The 16373-nt window shown below is 37.2% G+C and overlaps 1 protein-coding gene and 1 pseudogene across 1 annotated transcript; both read right to left on the bottom strand.

Annotated features, from left to right (window-relative positions):
- Positions 1-1228: 1228 nt before the first annotated feature.
- LOC148848251 (putative calcium-binding protein CML43) lies at positions 1229-2355 on the bottom strand (annotated as a pseudogene).
- Positions 2356-2591: 236 nt separating this feature from the next.
- LOC148848250 (serine carboxypeptidase-like 38) lies at positions 2592-6304 on the bottom strand. The gene is made up of 8 exons (XM_088949285.1): positions 5489-6304; positions 4855-4962; positions 4005-4276; positions 3662-3910; positions 3428-3546; positions 3264-3350; positions 3033-3141; positions 2592-2942 (listed from the first exon to the last, which is right to left on the bottom strand). The coding sequence occupies exons 1-8, from the start codon at positions 6069-6071 to the stop codon at positions 2778-2780; spliced, it is 1692 nt and encodes a 563-aa protein (XP_088805411.1). The 5' UTR covers positions 6072-6304; the 3' UTR covers positions 2592-2777.
- Positions 6305-16373: the final 10069 nt, after the last annotated feature.

The raw sequence follows: 16373 nt of genomic DNA, 5'->3' as shown, positions 1-16373 counted from the left end.
TCCACCGAGAATAGGAATAGGATTATGATTACACCCAACCAAACAGTCGGAATCAGAATAGCCCATTTCAATTCCAATTCCAAACCCCTATTCTTGAGAACCAAACGGGACCTCAATTTTCTGCATGATATATGGAGCGCCTGTGTCAAGAGCAACTGAAGCTAGGGGTATAAAGGGAGTGAAATTAATTGTTGAGGCTCAGTTTGGAAAGAGTACAAAAACAAATATATACATTTCAAATACAGGCCTAGAAATACAAAATACAAGGCTTTGCACCATACATATTTGTATTTATATTCTTTCCAAACTGAGCCACAAGTTCAATTCAATATCGATCCAAGAGATTCTTAGAAAGATGAACCAAATATGAATTTGACTCAAATATTTGAATATTCCAATTCAATCAATTAGTTTGAACTTATAATAAATTTAGATATTTATCAAATTGAATCAGGTTATATTTGAATTTGATTTGATAAACCACATGGTATAGGTTTTGCATCCAAATTTGACCAACTACTTTATTAGAATTATCCAAATTTAGTTTGATTATATCAAATAGGGTTTTTGGATACCATTTACACCCCTAGCTGAAGCTAATGCACAAGAACATTTTTCTCTCCTAGACCAAGCTGATAAAATGACAATATGGAATCAGCTCATTAATTATGGAGGTGTTTGGTAAATCTTTTTAGGAACATCTTCCAAAAGTTCAAGACATCAAAAGACTGGCGAGCTTTCATAGATAGATTTTCAAAGACCAAAGACCGTTTGGTTGTAACCTTTTTCAAAGATCTTTTCAAAAGCTAAAAAGACCAAAAGACTGTTTGGCAAACACACTTGTGGATCCCTCTTACATACATGTGAAATGTCATGCATGGGACTCCGTGACACATTCAAACATATAAATCATGGTTTTTAAAACCGATCTGAAGACCGAACTAGTTAGAGATCTGATTATCGGGTCGAATAGTCCGATTGTCCCATTCTGATAAAAAAAAATTAAAAAAAAATCAAAAACAGTCAAAACCGTTCAAACGATTAACCACTCAAATCAGCGGTTTGCTAACCAAAATCAACTGTTTTTAAACAAAATCCAGTTTTAAGGAAACCGAAACCGATCACCAGATTGATTCCCGGTTTTGAAAACCGTGATATAAATAATACTTGCGGTACTCAAACTCCCAAATAAAAATTTTCAAATACAATAGTTATAAAGAGAGACAGATTTCTGATATTTTGGGCCTGTTTTGCTTCAATGGACATTGTAATCAAGTCTCCCAAAAAAAAGACAATGTGAACTCAACAATCCATCCATTTGGCAATCTCTCGAGAGAATAATTAAAGAAAGAAATCAAGAGCTGCGGACCAAGACATTTTGCAGCATAGCCTTGAACTCATAAAAGTCAACACTTCCATCATGATTTCGATCAACAGAAAGATCATCTGCTCAACTCTACTGATCTCCCTCCCCTCCGGCAATCCCAACTTCCCCAGCACCACCTGCAACTCCCTCGCCGATATAAACCCATCTCCGTCCTCGTCAAACACCTTAAATGCCTCTGTCAAGTCCGACTCCTCCAACGACAAAGGATCCGCGACACACGCCCTTTGGTCCTCTGCTTGGTCCACCCGGTGATACGTTTCCCCCAACGACTGGTGCAACGCTTCTAAGTCGTCGTATTCCAACCCCGTATTGCCTAGCTTTATGAAGCCATGCACGATGGAGTCTAGCTCAGAGGGGTTAGTGTCCAGGCCGAGAAGGTTTAGAGCTTGGCAGAGCTCATGGACAGTGATTGTGCCGTCGCTGTTCTTGTCGAATGCATCGAATATGCGTCGGAGGCGATGGCTGTTGAGGCTTGGGCATTGAAGACTGAAGGACAACGAGATGGGATTTACCGGAATCAATGTAGATGATGGATGGCGACGAGAAGCATCTCTAAAACACGGTGAAAAACTGCCGAAAACCCGAGTGAAAATGTGGTGAATATCGCCGCTGCGGTGGCCGGAGAACAGGGGTGAAAAATCTCTAGAAAATGGACGCCGACGAGAAGAAAGGAGGGGAGGAAGCTGAGAGTTCGAATTCGATGCTTCTAAGTTCAATTGTTGGGGCAGAAAGTTCGAACTCTGAGTCGAATTTTTGTCAACCCAAATTGATAAGCTTGGCTCGGAGCTTCTCAGATCTAGACCATTTTGGTCTTTTTGGGACTTTTTTGGCATCTGTCTTTTAGTCTATTAGGCTTTCAATTGCCAAACAAGGCCTATTTTTTTTGAGTTGTGCCTTCAATTATTGTGTAGCCTGCTCCATGATCCAACCCAACTTTGTAAAGAGAAACCCCGAAGGGAAAGTTTCATTGAGGTTTGTGGTGGGTGCCAAGGTATATGGACTAAACCTGATTTCTGTTTATGGGTCTGACCTGAATATGTTATGTCAATGCTGGGTTTTCTCTTTGATGTATCTCAGAGGGTGAGAACAATGTGAGTGAGAACTCAGGTGTTCTGGGGTGTAGGGTTTTCTGTGTGTGAAAGGTTGCTCAACCTTGTTTTCCTGTGCCATTTCAATCTGTATTTCTGGGTCTTACACAATAATATTAGAGGGTAGATAGCTTTATATGTATACTCCAGATGTAGCTCTTGTCATTCTCAAATAAATAAACATATTAAAAAACAAAAAAAAAAATTAACAGAATTTATTCATTAATCACAGGGGGCAATTATAAGGCTCTGCTGTTGCAAGAGTGACAGGAAAACTGCTCACACAGGCAGAGAATTATCAATCAAGAAGAAAATAAATATTTAGAACGAGGGAGGGGTTGGTTGTTAAGGAAGCTTGTGATCAAGGTAAGGGCCAAATCGGGCTGATCTTTACCGATCCATATCCCTGAATTCCTCACCGTTGCATATACTAGTCCACCTTGATAAGTCTCCGTGAATCCTGCGATCTGCAAACCAACATATACAGGTCAGTTTCTGAGATTTGGGAAACAGAATATATAGAAATAAATTTGAATAGTCATCAGTAAACATCTTGCCTCAAGAGCGTTGCTGAACCACGGTCTCCAAGACTCAACGATGGTTAAATTGAGCTTCTCCAAAGATCTCACTGTCCCCAGAAAAGGATTGGTGAGATCCAGATCACCACTGCAACAAATAATGAAGCTCACGATGAGTTTCTGAGCATATAAAGTGAAAAGGAAATGGGTGCCAAATTTGCACTCAATGCAAGGAACCAAAAAATGTACTGTTTATACATATTCACTTGCCTGTATATTAGTATCCTGAGCCCAGTAGCCAACAATTTCTGAATATCTTCCAGTGTATTAACATGCGAAGATTGCAAACTCAACTCGCTGCAAGGAAATAATTTCACATTTAGTTAATGCGCTTTGAACCACAGACACCCTTTGGAGTGTTGAAGTTGGCTTACTCATTGCAGTAGCTCCAAAACAGAACGCCTTTCTTGGCGTGTATGTGTAGAGCTCTCTGAACGAAAAGTGTGTTGAAGTAGCCAGCCACATATTGGTCTTCACACCTGTAAACGCGTAGCTGGGTTTCATGGAAACAAAGTTAATCAGATGCAGAAGAAGCCATTCCCCAATCTGTTGCTACTTAAGCAAAGCTAATAAACGTTTCAGAATGGTTGTTCACTCAGCTGGCATACCACGAAATTAAATCCAACGTCAACACCTTTTTCTACAGGACACAAGCGTTTAGTATAGAGTAGTCTTCTGTTCAGTTTAACTACCATGTCTCCAGTAGCCATTATTTCTTCAAAGCAGTCCATGCTCTTCTGTTTGACGCATTTTAACAAATAGTTTTTGTACAACGAATCGGAAATGAGATTGTGACTCCACAAGTATTCAAGCTTGCCGATCTCATCTTCAGCTGGGTCGAGCGCTGGACTCCCCATCTGCAACTCACAAAATGCACTAGGGTTTTGAGACTGACAGAAGGAAAAACTAACACAACGAACAACTTATGAAAAACAATGGAATCGGTCTTACCACTAGTCCTTTGAGGTTGATGAACAACCCTTGTTTCGCCTTGCGGTTGATCCTAGCAATGCGGAGAGCAATCTGGGGCCCGAATGTGCCAATGTAGTCTTGGCCAGCGATATACAGTTCGTTGTTCATGTATTTTGGGAATCGCTGGAGCCATAGAATGATGAATCTGGTTATACTAGTCACCACGATTGGATCTGAGGGTGATACTTCTGAGGTATTTGCCCTGGAGAAGCCAACTGTCTCTATGGCATCCACGAATAGAAGGTTGGCAACTGAAATGTTTCATGTACACAGGAAAGTGGAAACAACATTATCTCAAGCCTCAAGGGCTGATAAAAGTAAGTCTTAAATTCACCCTTCTTAATTAATTCGAAAAAAAAAAGGGAAAATGACAATTCAACCCAGGGTCAGAATTTTGGCCCAAAGTATAATTGGGGTGAGTGTGTGGGCATTAATGTACAGAATGTGGATTTCTGATATTTTTAATGTATATAAACTCTACAGCAAAAATCAGAAATCTATATTGGGCCTGTACTATTTCTCCCTAAAACATAAAAATCAAACAACTTTATTATTAATAAATACAATATAACGTATGAGCATTCATATTTAAATTAAATCCACTCGAATTATACCGAATGAGATATTGGATTTCTATTGGACCCGATTATAAACAAATCAAACTCAGATTCGAATTGAATTGATACCATTTACAGCCTCTGTGGGTCGAACTGATAATATGATTCCATTTCAAGGAAATTATTTTTAACAACATGAAATGAACCCATTTTTCTTTCTCATATTGCCAAACATGGTTAGTATTACAGAAAGCAACCAAGTAATTTCTTACCTTTATTCCATGAGTATGGATTTTCGTATAGGGTTTGCCCATCCTCTTCTACAAGAAAAGGCCCAATCTGCTGGAACCCTCCAGTTCCAATTGACGAACATCTTAGATCTATGCATCAACAGTTCAACATTAATGCTGATATATAATTAATTAATTTCTGTTCAAACTCGCAAAATCCAAATTATTAAACAAAAAAAAAATTAAATGGTAGATACCACCTGCCATATTCTGCCACGTGGCCCCATCTTTTGTTTTTTTTTTCTGAGCATTTCTCAAACGGGTTTATTCTATCCACGTGGCAAATTTTTGGACCCAAATTTATCCCCATTGCCACGTGAAAGAGCCAGGCTTGTTTATTGTCTTGTCATGAAATGAAAAAACTTTGGGGGTCCACAATAAACAGCCTGTGCTGTCCACAGGTTCTGTATACGTGACAAGGTAGTCGATACAATCATCCCATTACTGTTGCATGGGAATTTTCATCAGCTTTCTGTGTTTCTCTCTTATGTTCTATCAAACCAAATACAGTTTGAGGAATCTCCGGTGATGGGTGATTTAGTGTGAAAAATATAGAAAAAGGTGGGAAAAAACATCGCCTGAAGCGACGATGGATGATAAGCTCATGCATTCATACCTCCAGATAACCAGAGTATGATAGGCTTGGAAGAAGGGTCGTCGACTCCTGTTGCGGAAGCAAACCAGTAGAATAAATCTCTCTTGATTACATTGTTCACTCTGACGAAACCGGCATATTGATGAATCTCAACTGATGGGGGCTGGTTTGGGAGTTCGTAGACGGTGTCTGCAGCCCTTGGATTAAGAAAATAGTCTTCTTTGAAATCGTTGAATTCCATAGGTTTTGAATTCGGCTTCTGAGTGGCTTCAGTGGAGTTGTTACCCGGATCCAACCCTGCAAAGGGATCGCCACCACCAAACGGATCGCCTCCACCACCGCCACCGCCACCGCCAAACGGATCTCCTCCACCGCCAGACGAATCGCCTTCACCATCGCCACCAACCAAGAGATCGCCTTCACCATCGCCACCAACCAAGAGATCGCCTTCACCACCGCCACCGCCCAAGAGATCGCCTTCACCACCGCCACTGCCACCGCCACCGCCAAAGGGATTGCCACCACCCTGGCCGGCAGCGGGGTGGAAAACGGTCGTGGAAAGCAACAGTAGGACTACTGCAAGTGTTACGCTCTTTCTCTTCATTCCTCTTCCCTGCTCGGCCGGCCGGGAGAATTTGGCCGCCTGCGCCTGGGCTCCTCTCTAAAAGAGAAAAGCTTGTTACGCTCTCTGCATGGATCCATCCACGTAGACAGGTAACCCTACAAAACGACCCTAAGGTTACATGTTATTTACATGATTGCCCTAGGAGTTAGAGGTGGTAGTGGGCTTAGGGCAATTTTCCCATCTCCGTCCGATATCCCGGTTCCCAGATACGACTGAGGCGGGGTTCATAAGGGTTGGCGTTTCTGTAATAAATTGAAAATGCAAGGGCAGTATCGTTATGATGCCTTAAATAGTCGAGTGCGTCGTTGGCCGTTGCTGAAGAAGTTAGTGGCTGTCCTTTGGCCGTGGTCGGAAGGCCGAAGATCTCGGGTAGCAGGCAGAGTGCAAATTTTGATCTATTTTTATTTTAAAGTTTAACTTATTTTATTTAATTGCGGTCTAAATGGGATAATGAAGCAAATAAAATAAAACTAGAATTTGCCTTTTTTTTCATTTGCACCCTCATACATTTGTATTAGTATAAATAAAATTGTACTGCAGCCAAAGCCAGCCTTCTCATCTTTTCGGAGAGCAACTTAAAAAGGAAAAAATAAATCTTAAATGGATTAGATGAATGGTTTGAATCCAGTCAAGGCACCGATCAGTGATCTGGATTCAATTCGAGTCTGATACTCTGATCCATTAAGAGGAATTCAGGGTCCATAAATCCATCAGTCCAATTAGGTCATAATGGCAGGGTGAAATAGGAAGCAGCTTTACAATCTAACTACATCGATCCACATTGAACCAAATGGAACGCTCAGTATATTGAGTAGTAATATTAGGAAACTTCATTATAGGGATGCAAATGGATTGGATTTAAATCGAATAGGGTATTTTAATTAATCCGATCTGATAATGAAATCCTATATCCAATCTGATCCGATGGTTCAATAGATCTCACAAAATCAATTCCAATTCTAATCTGTTAATAATGTCAAATATTTGAATTCCATTCAATCTGATTTGATGGACGACCCATAGGTTTATAAAATGTAGGGAGAATGACCAATCAGCCCAGCCCATATCAGAATTTTATAGCTCCAAATACAGAGGGAATGCATCTGACTGTGAATTGATGCCAAATTCACGAGCAGGATGTGGTTTATAGGGTGGAGAGGACTAATAGTAGGGGGGTTAGAATTCAGAATTCTACATCATGTGTATCTGTACTTCTCCCTAAAATTTAACAAGCTATTAACATAAATAAAATAAATATAGCAGTTTATACAAAAAAAAGAACAAAAAAGACAAGAAATTCTATCTATCTATATATATATATATATATAGCATATATGAGTTTATTCGTATTATATCTTATTATTAAACAAATCATATTTTTCGATCCAATTCAATTTGAAAATCCAACAAAAGGGATATCTGAATCCATCAAAATAAGATTGGATTCAAATTCGAATCAAATCATGATCCGGTCCATTTGCACCCCAATCTCAATATGTTTAATTTTTATATCTAGTTTCAACCCTAAGAGCTCCTCAAGAAAAAAACACAATGAACAATCACTAGCTTTATGTTCTTAAGGCTGTAATTGGTTGCAATGCAAATTTAATTGCACTAATGCAAAACTATGATAGTGGAAATGACTTGGGTGCAAATTCTGATTTATTTTTGCTTAAAGTTTTACCTTATTTTGTTTGGTTGTAATACAAATGAAATAATATAAAACCTGAATCACAACAAACTAAAACCCAAAACAAAAGTAAACCAAAATTTACATTTTCACTCTCATGCATTTGTACTACTGCAAATAAAATTACACTGCAACCGAGCATAACCAAAAGGGCAAAAATATTAATGAGAATCAATAATTTCAATCCTAATTTTGGGGAGAAAGGTTTAGCTGAAAGCTTTGGCTGTTTAGGAGGTTGTGGAACCAATGAGAAGGTTCAAGGTCAGTAATAAAATACATGGGGCCTGTACCTTTAATAGTGGGTGGGGCCCATGAATTTATTACTGGCACGGAATCTCATCATTGGTTCCACAGCCCACTAAACAGCCGAAGCGTTCAGCCAATCCGAATTTAGTTTTGGGGTTGTAAGTGCCTATTGTGGGAATATCCAAGAATTGCACAAATATATTATATATTAAAATTTTATTTATTTTTTGTTAAAACTATTTAAAATTCATGCAACAGGAATTAATTACTTATGTAATTCAATTACTTTTTCATAATTCTTTTTTTCAATTTAAATGCCTTTTATGCAATTAATGAAACAAAAAGTGATGTTGGTCCCCATTCCTCAACAAATTTGCATGGTAATTATGCAAAAAAATATTTCACGGCCCTCCCTACCCTCTGCAACCCACCATCCACGTGGCAATTTCAAAAGCATCTAAAACTCTGGTCTTTTATTTGATTTAGAATATTCAATTATGTATGATTTGTAATTAAACAATATATATAGGATAGGGGTGCTCTCTCCTTGGAGGAAATGGAATCTACTCGTGCGAGTAGATTCTCACAAACACCCCAGTAAAGTATGTTATACTAATTACTGTTATTTAACTGTTATTATTACAGTTATTAATTACTGTAATCTGTTATTAATTACTGTTATTTATAACAGTAATTACTGTTATTAACTACTGTTATTATTATAATAATAATTACTGATTATTACAATAATTTAATAAATATATAATTAGTGATTATAATTAATAATTACTGTTATTATAAATATTGTTAATAAATTGATATTTACTTTAATTTTACTTTAAATTAAAATTATAAATATTGTTATTAATAAATACTATTAATAAATTTAGTATTTATTGTTATATTAAAAATGTTATTAAAAGTATTGTTATGGATTATTTAATAAAATATTATAATTACTATTACTGATAAATACTATTAATTTAATTTATTTTTGATAATTATTAATTTAATGAATATTGTTAATAAATCCTATTCATAAATTTAATTTTTAATGTTACATTAAAAATAATCAAATAATATTATTAAAACTATCATTAATGATTATTTAATTAAATAGTATAATTACTTACTACTATTGATAAATGTTGTTAATAACGTTCTGACAACCAACGGTTCGACTGTCCAGTTCGAATGGATGGCCCGTTCTGATAACAAAAATTACAAACAAAAAATTACGGAACCATTTTCGCCACCAGTTTTCGGGTTGACGATTCGATCATCCGATTTGAATAGACGATCCATTTTGACAACAAAAATTATAGGCAAAATTTGAGTTTGTGAGGTCCATTAAATAGTATCATACGTGTTATGTCACTCGAGCGTGCAACTCATACAACCCAAAAAGGGAATCGTTCTGGCCATTGGTTTTTTGGTTGATGGTTCGACCGTTTGGTTCGAATAGACGGCCCGTTCTAACAACAAAAAATTACGGAATCATTATGGCTATCGATTTTCAAGTCAACGGTTCGAACAGACAACCTATTCTGACAACAAAAATTACAGACAAAACATTAAGTGTGTGAGATCCATTAAATAAGATTATCAAACTCAAATCTAGCTTAATCGAACGCAAACCACTCCGGTTAATGGACTAATAACTAACATGATTTGGCTCAGAACTAATTCATTTTACCAAACATCAACCAGGCTAGATCAACTCTGAACGTCAAAAACGTTTTTGGGTGGGCTTTCAATTGAGGATATGGCTTCTGATATTTTAAGCTGGATCCCATATGGAAACGTCAAAAGTTATGTTTGGTGAAAACCCAAAAACCTCAAATCAGTATACCTAATGCCACTTGAGTGACCAAAATATGAAACTACTCTATTGACACTTGGGTCAAATCGATCAAAAGAGGTTCTTTGTAATCCAAATTCAAATTCTGTGGTTATTATTATCAATTGGTCCTCTATTGTCAATAAGCAGAAGATTTGCTGATATGGATAGGGTAATCAAGGAAAACATGTTGCCAAGTCCAACTTTGATGCATTCACAATATTTTTTATAGTTAAATCAATATTTTAATCAATCACATTAAATATATTACATTGTCTACTTACTTTTTATTGATTAAACATTTCACAAATCCATCAAGATTTTAATCAAAGATGCCAACTATGATATGTTTTTTTATTAATGATTCCCATTTTTTCCTTTTCTGCTGATACGGCATAGATTTTGCCCATATCATCCATTCAATCCAGAGTCTTAATTGACAAAACAGAGAAGGGACAACAAAAGAAATGAGCTGATCCATCTGCTTTACATTTGGTTTTCCCTCATTTTACTTTTACTAACCTTTACGAGTAGGGATTTTTTGCTAAAAAACCACGTTCCAACCCTCTACCAATTTGATCTAACACCACACATCTTACCATGAGACTGGAGCCCTTTATAAAAGTGGGACCTGCCATATATGAGATGTACAGTGTGAGATCGTGTTAGTAGAGGGTTGAAATATGTTTTGCTTGAAACCCCAAATCCATTTTATCCGTGAAGAATTAATTTGGGCCTAGTGGGCTGGTTAAGGGGATGGGCTGAAGAATTCCACTCTCGGGTTGGCCATTAGCGCCAGTATTAATTCATCAAAATCTAAATGCATGTGACGGATCGTACGGTGTGGATTCTGCTGTGGATGCATCCGGCTGTTATTTTGGGTGAACAACCTAAATATTCACTCATCAACCCATCAGCACATACGAGAAAGAAATGAAAGAAAGAAAGAAAAGGACGTACCCACTCAGTGGTCCATTTACCCAACATGCTTATCTGGGTTCTACACGGACTGCTGTACATTTTCCTCCCCTCTCTCTCTCTCTCTGATTGCATTCATTAATAGCCCAAAGATGGTGACCAAGATTGGGCTCTACAGTTTACTGAATATGATCAACATGGGTTGCTCAATTGCGACGTGTTTGACTTTATTATCTTTGATGAAAACGCTTTTCTTACCTGGGAAGAACCGAAGGAGGTGGCTAGCAAAGAGTGAATTGAAAGACGGAAAACCATCCCCAGATGAAGTTGGACGGTTACTGGGTGGTTGAGAGGCTTGTGAAGTAGAAAGAAAACTAATTAATACATGATTTACAGTTGAGACATCAGAGTTGGTTTTTGTTGGGAAGAAAGAGAGACAAAGTGAAACAAAAGATGTTGAGACTTGAGAGAGGAAGTGGGGTTGAAGTTTTGGTCTGGAGATTTAATTTGGTTGGCGATTTGGACTACTTTCCCGTGGGGTTGGGTTGCGTGTAAGGGTTGTGTGTTTCATGGAGCAAGCTAGGCTTTCTTTGAGAAAGCTTTGTGTGTGATTGGTTTTTTTATTATGGGTTTCACTTTCACCTTTATTTTCTTCCCTTTTTCTGTAATTTCCCATGCAATGGATTATGGATTTCTGTTTAATCATGTTTTATTGTGTGTGAAAATGTAGATTTCATTTGTGTTAATATTGAATTGAATTATATTTTTAAAAAGTAATAATAGATTTGAATCGGTAAGAGACAATTTAAGCCTCAAATGCGTTTAAACATATTTTAAATATCAAATGATAGAAAAGAAGTTTTCCTACTTTTCTTTTGCTTTGATAGTATCGTAGTGTAGTGTAGGGTTAAAACGGAAAATCATGACCTTGGATGTGTTATAGTAATTCCACTGAGACGTCACTTCATCTAATTCAAGGTAGGGCCATGATAATACATCAAAGGTTTTGATTTCTTTATTTCAGTGCGGCGCTATGACATTTGTCCTACCGAATGTGGTTTCTTTACTAGGTGGGATGCCACTAAATGGGCAGCGTCGGCGTGTACCATATTGGTGTTGTGTGGCTTCCATGGAAATGTCTTAGTCTGCTAGTTGATAGCCGCTGAATTAGCTGAATTAATTGATTAAGCAATTAGGTAGCTCGTCCCCAGTTTCAAAACTGAATTACCTGAATATTGGGGGAGAAGTAGCTAGCCATGCATATATATGAGCAACATGTCATTAAGCAATTAAGCAGCTAGCTAGCTAGCTGATCCAGTAGACTCCAACTGTCAAATTGGTTGTATAAACCCTTGGTGATCCATTTGACAGTAGTGATTGAGATGGTTTACTTAGCTAGATGTGTTCTTGGTCCAAGTAATTCTGGGGCCCATACAGTTTGTAGTATCGATCTATCATGGTGGTTGGATCAAACCCATCTGATGGTGATGAAGTTGGTGGTTAATTATATATCCACTAGTCTTTGTATCAAATCCTCTCTTGGGCATCTGATAGTGATCTGTGCTTCTTGTCATTTGTAGCATATTTTGTCACATTCAGACCTTCTAATGGCTGTCACAAACGCCAGCTTATATTGGTAACAATGGTGGCTGGTGCGTTGATTATTTACTTCTGAATCAAGCCCTAAAGTCTTGCTTCCACACGACTCTCATTAGCCTTGGTAATTAATCTGGGAGATGGGCCCCATGTGCGTGATTATTTATATTCAAAGCCCCCAACAAGTTTTAATTAGGGCACATCCTTTTATTTATTTTTTGATAAATTAGGAAAATTCCTGGTGAAAAGACAAAAATAAAAATAAAAGAAAATAAAATAACATTTTGTGATAATAAATAAATCAAAACATATTGAGGGGGGTTTTTTGTCTTTTAAAACAGCCCAAATTAATCATGATTTGTACTCTTTTAGTCTTGAGTAATGATTCAAAAAGGGGTTATGGGGTGTGCCCAAATCAATCCCCTCATTTAAGGCATAAATGAGAATTTTGGTTGACAAGAAACAGTGATTGATTGACCCTTAAAAAAATAGGTTTGAAGCAACTAATAAGAGGCATCCTTTATCTATCACTATATAGACTAATTAAAAAAAGGGGATATGGGGTGTGCCCAAATCAATCCCTCATTTAAGGCATAAATGAGAATTTGCTTGACAAGAAATAGTGGTTTGATTGAGCCTTCAGAGAAACAGATTTGAAGTAATTAATAAGAGGCACCCTTTATCTTTCACTGTACAGACTAATTCATTGACCAGGAAATTTTAATTAGGCCACATTCCATTGTTGATAAATTGGACTAATCCCTAGTGAAAACACAAAGAAACCATTTTGTTATAACAAACAAGTCAATATCCCCTAAACAAGACAATGTAGTACCCCTTTATCAAAATTCAAAAAAGGGGGATGTGCCCAAATCACTCCCCATCAGTTAAGGCATAAATGGCAATTTTGGTTTACAAAGAAATAGTGATTGACTTAAGCCTTAAAAAATCAGGCTTTAATTGGATGAGTGTCATGATCACAGTCATAGTCGTTAGTTGTTATCATCATCAGTTTCTTGAACCACAATAGAAAATAGGTTGATAGGACTTGTGGCTTAAATTTGTGACATCTACATTTGGATCCACGTGTTCAAGAAATGATCCACATGTCATTACATCCACAGATATTATATTCCCACCATTCACAAATCACAACCACATGACTTTTTTTAGGTAATCAGGACTTGAGACTCACACCAACAAATTATGGCAATATCACAGACAGCTAGCTAATGGCCACATTCAATATAGTTCAGCTCTGAATTCATTGTATTACAACTGCAATCATCTTGTTCATCAACAAAATTGCAGCAATTAATCCCTTATGACATGTTATTCTCATGTCTAGCTCTATTTGGGTTTAATTTCATCAGTTGATTTCTTCACATAGAGAATTAATTAATTCAACTTAGAAAAAAATTTATCACACCATCACTTAAGAAACTAATTACCTACCATTCTCCCCCTGGACCCTCTCTAGAAAATCACATAACTTTGGACTCTTTTTACTCCATGTAAAGGGCACATGATGATTAATAAACCAATTTCACTCTAAAGCCTGAAATAATTCAGATATATGGTTTCAATTCTTTTTCTTTTTTCATTTAGCCTTGTTTGGTGTGTTTTTTCGAGTGGGTTGTCAGTTTTTTAGAAGCCTGATAACTTATTTTTCGGTCTTTTTCCATTTAGTTAAAAGATCTTTTGGCTGACAAAATTGTTATATAAAAACTCACTATTCCTTTTGATTGTCAGATTTTTCAAAAAAAAAAAAACTTACCAAACGATACCTTAATTTACATGAGAATGGGTTATTTTCCACACGGGGCAATTGGCGTTAGACCCTACCCTAGGTGGTTGCTCAGACGAATAACTGTCTATTGACTTGCGGGATACTGTTTGTGTTTGAAGTTCATGGAGCTTGGCTATTGATCTCTGTCACGTTAAACGTCCAATCAATACGTAATCGTTACTCCAAATTCCAAAGCTAGCTGATGCATCTGTGACAGAAACTGGTTTGAAATTCATCCATCGTTTCAACGAATTAATGTTCAGTGCATCGAGGAGAAGGATTCGTTATCTGTATTAAATCATCAACTGTTGTCGCCTTTTTTTATCTCAGATTATAATATGTGAATGTGGGTAGTTATAAAATTCATGAAAACACTATTGGATCATGTTTTTCTGTGTTGGGTTTTGTTAATTTATGTTGCTTGTAAGTGGGATAAGGAAAGATGGAGGGTTGTAAGCTGCGAGTCCAAGGCAGCCATGTGACTCTTGTCTTGATGATGCTCTGAGAACAAAGGAAAGAGCGAGACAGCAACAAAGGCTTTGCTGGTTACTACTCATGATGTTTCTATTTTTAATGGAATTTCCCTTCTCTTCAAATTGGAGCCACATGAATTAAGGGTCGATCTATCACTAGTTTTAGTATCAGTATCATGATCCAATGGAAGCGCTCTCATGGGGTAAACCCTATGTGTTTATCACTGGTTGGGCTGAACTACAAGAAGGGTTTGCACCTAAAGAGAGCGGGTTCGTTGGATCACAACTCTATCAATATTATTGATCAAAGAATGAGACTTGAGAGGTAGCTCAGTATTTGAATGAAATAAAAGCAACAAGATATGATAGGAAGGAAACTAGTACAGAAAGTCACGATTTCGTTGTCATTTCAAGACCAACGAAAAGGGCTTTTGTTGGTTTCTCATAAATGGCCAAAACAGAAACAGTGAAGGAAGCCTTATTAGCTTGTGTACTTTTCAGATATTTCACATTAGGAGGGTCACGAGTGCAAAAGAAAGCTTGTGAGAAGATTAAGAGCTAGCTCTCAAGTCTCAAGGCTTGAATGAATGAATGAATGGCCAAGAAGAAACAACAATCTGGTTTAGCTATCTAGATAGCTCTTTCTTTTCTTCCAAGTTCCAACTATCCCCCCAAAAGAACCTCTTTAATTTCTCTCTTAGCTTCCATACTTTCTTGTTCAACGGACCCTGCACTTACTCTTTCTAAAAATTCAGTTTCTGCTCTACCCAATTTCTTTTCAAAAACCCATTCACATTCAACAGAAAACTCTAGTGTAAACATGATGCTTACTCTTTCTAAATTCTATTTCTTCTCTACCCATTTTATTTTCAAATACCCACTTACATTTAACAGATGCTTTGTAGTTTGCAACTTTGCATTGCCTCTCTCTCTCTCTCTCTCTGAGTAATATTAATAAAAACAGAAAAGTACATATTTGTAACAAGAAGACATTAATTTATGGAGGAGGACCTCCAAAATACCTTCAATGAACCTGAAAAAGGTGGCATCCTGAGGTACCATGAACCCCCTTTGGCCATACGAGACAGAAGTGCAATCAATTCTCCTCAAGAATCCCAAAACAGCAATGAGGGTGCAACTTCTCCAAGAACCCCAGTGTGACACAGATAAACCCTACAGGCCCTACAAACCCTACCCTATAAAGGAAACTCGGTTCCAACGACAACCCCATCAATCTAAAACTGCTTTTCCATGCTCACCCATATATCAAAAAAATATGATATGATACTAATCGCCCCTTTCTTTATATTTCTGCAACAAATTACCAGAACTTACTGTAAGTTCATGGTGACAGCTAGTTATTTCAAGATTCGAAAGCCAACATGAATTCTTCTTCAGTTTTCTGGGTTACAGTTAAAAAAGGAAAAGAAGGGTCGATCATATCCTACTTGTTGTAACCATTGTACTTCTGTTCAGGTCGGTGGATACAATGGAAACAAATTAAACCCCTAAACCCATTAAGTTAGAGAAGCTATTAGCTGAATTAAGGATTAATCAATGTTTCCTCTTACAGAACTAGCTAGTGATCAGACAGCGATGAGATAGTGGTTTATTATAAGTCTTGGTTATCGTTTAATACTTTGATTCGATCATCTGAAGACACAGCGCAAGCCACAGAAGAAATTGAATAAAAACTCTTGGAAGGAAAGCGCGAGAGAAGATCGAAGAA

Source organism: Nelumbo lutea, chromosome 6 (assembly GCF_056320005.1).
Source record: "Nelumbo lutea isolate HS-2025 chromosome 6, American lotus-T2T, whole genome shotgun sequence".
NCBI lineage: Eukaryota > Viridiplantae > Streptophyta > Magnoliopsida > Proteales > Nelumbonaceae > Nelumbo > Nelumbo lutea.
The sequence above is the reverse complement of the archived record's forward strand: the minus strand, read 5'-3'. Positions and strand labels throughout refer to the sequence as shown.

Bases quoted from the DNA above. Each gene is read 5' to 3' on its own strand.
- LOC148848250 (XM_088949285.1), bottom strand. From the start codon at position 6,071: ATGAAGAGAAAGAGCGTAACACTTGCAGTAGTCCTACTGTTGCTTTCC. The intron at 3,911-4,004 runs GTAAGACCGATT...TGTGAGTTGCAG, and splicing joins TCAACCTCAAAGGACTAGTG to ATGGGGAGTCCAGCGCTCGA. The intron at 3,142-3,263 runs GCAAGTGAATAT...TATTTGTTGCAG, and splicing joins CTCAGGATACTAATATACAG to TGGTGATCTGGATCTCACCA.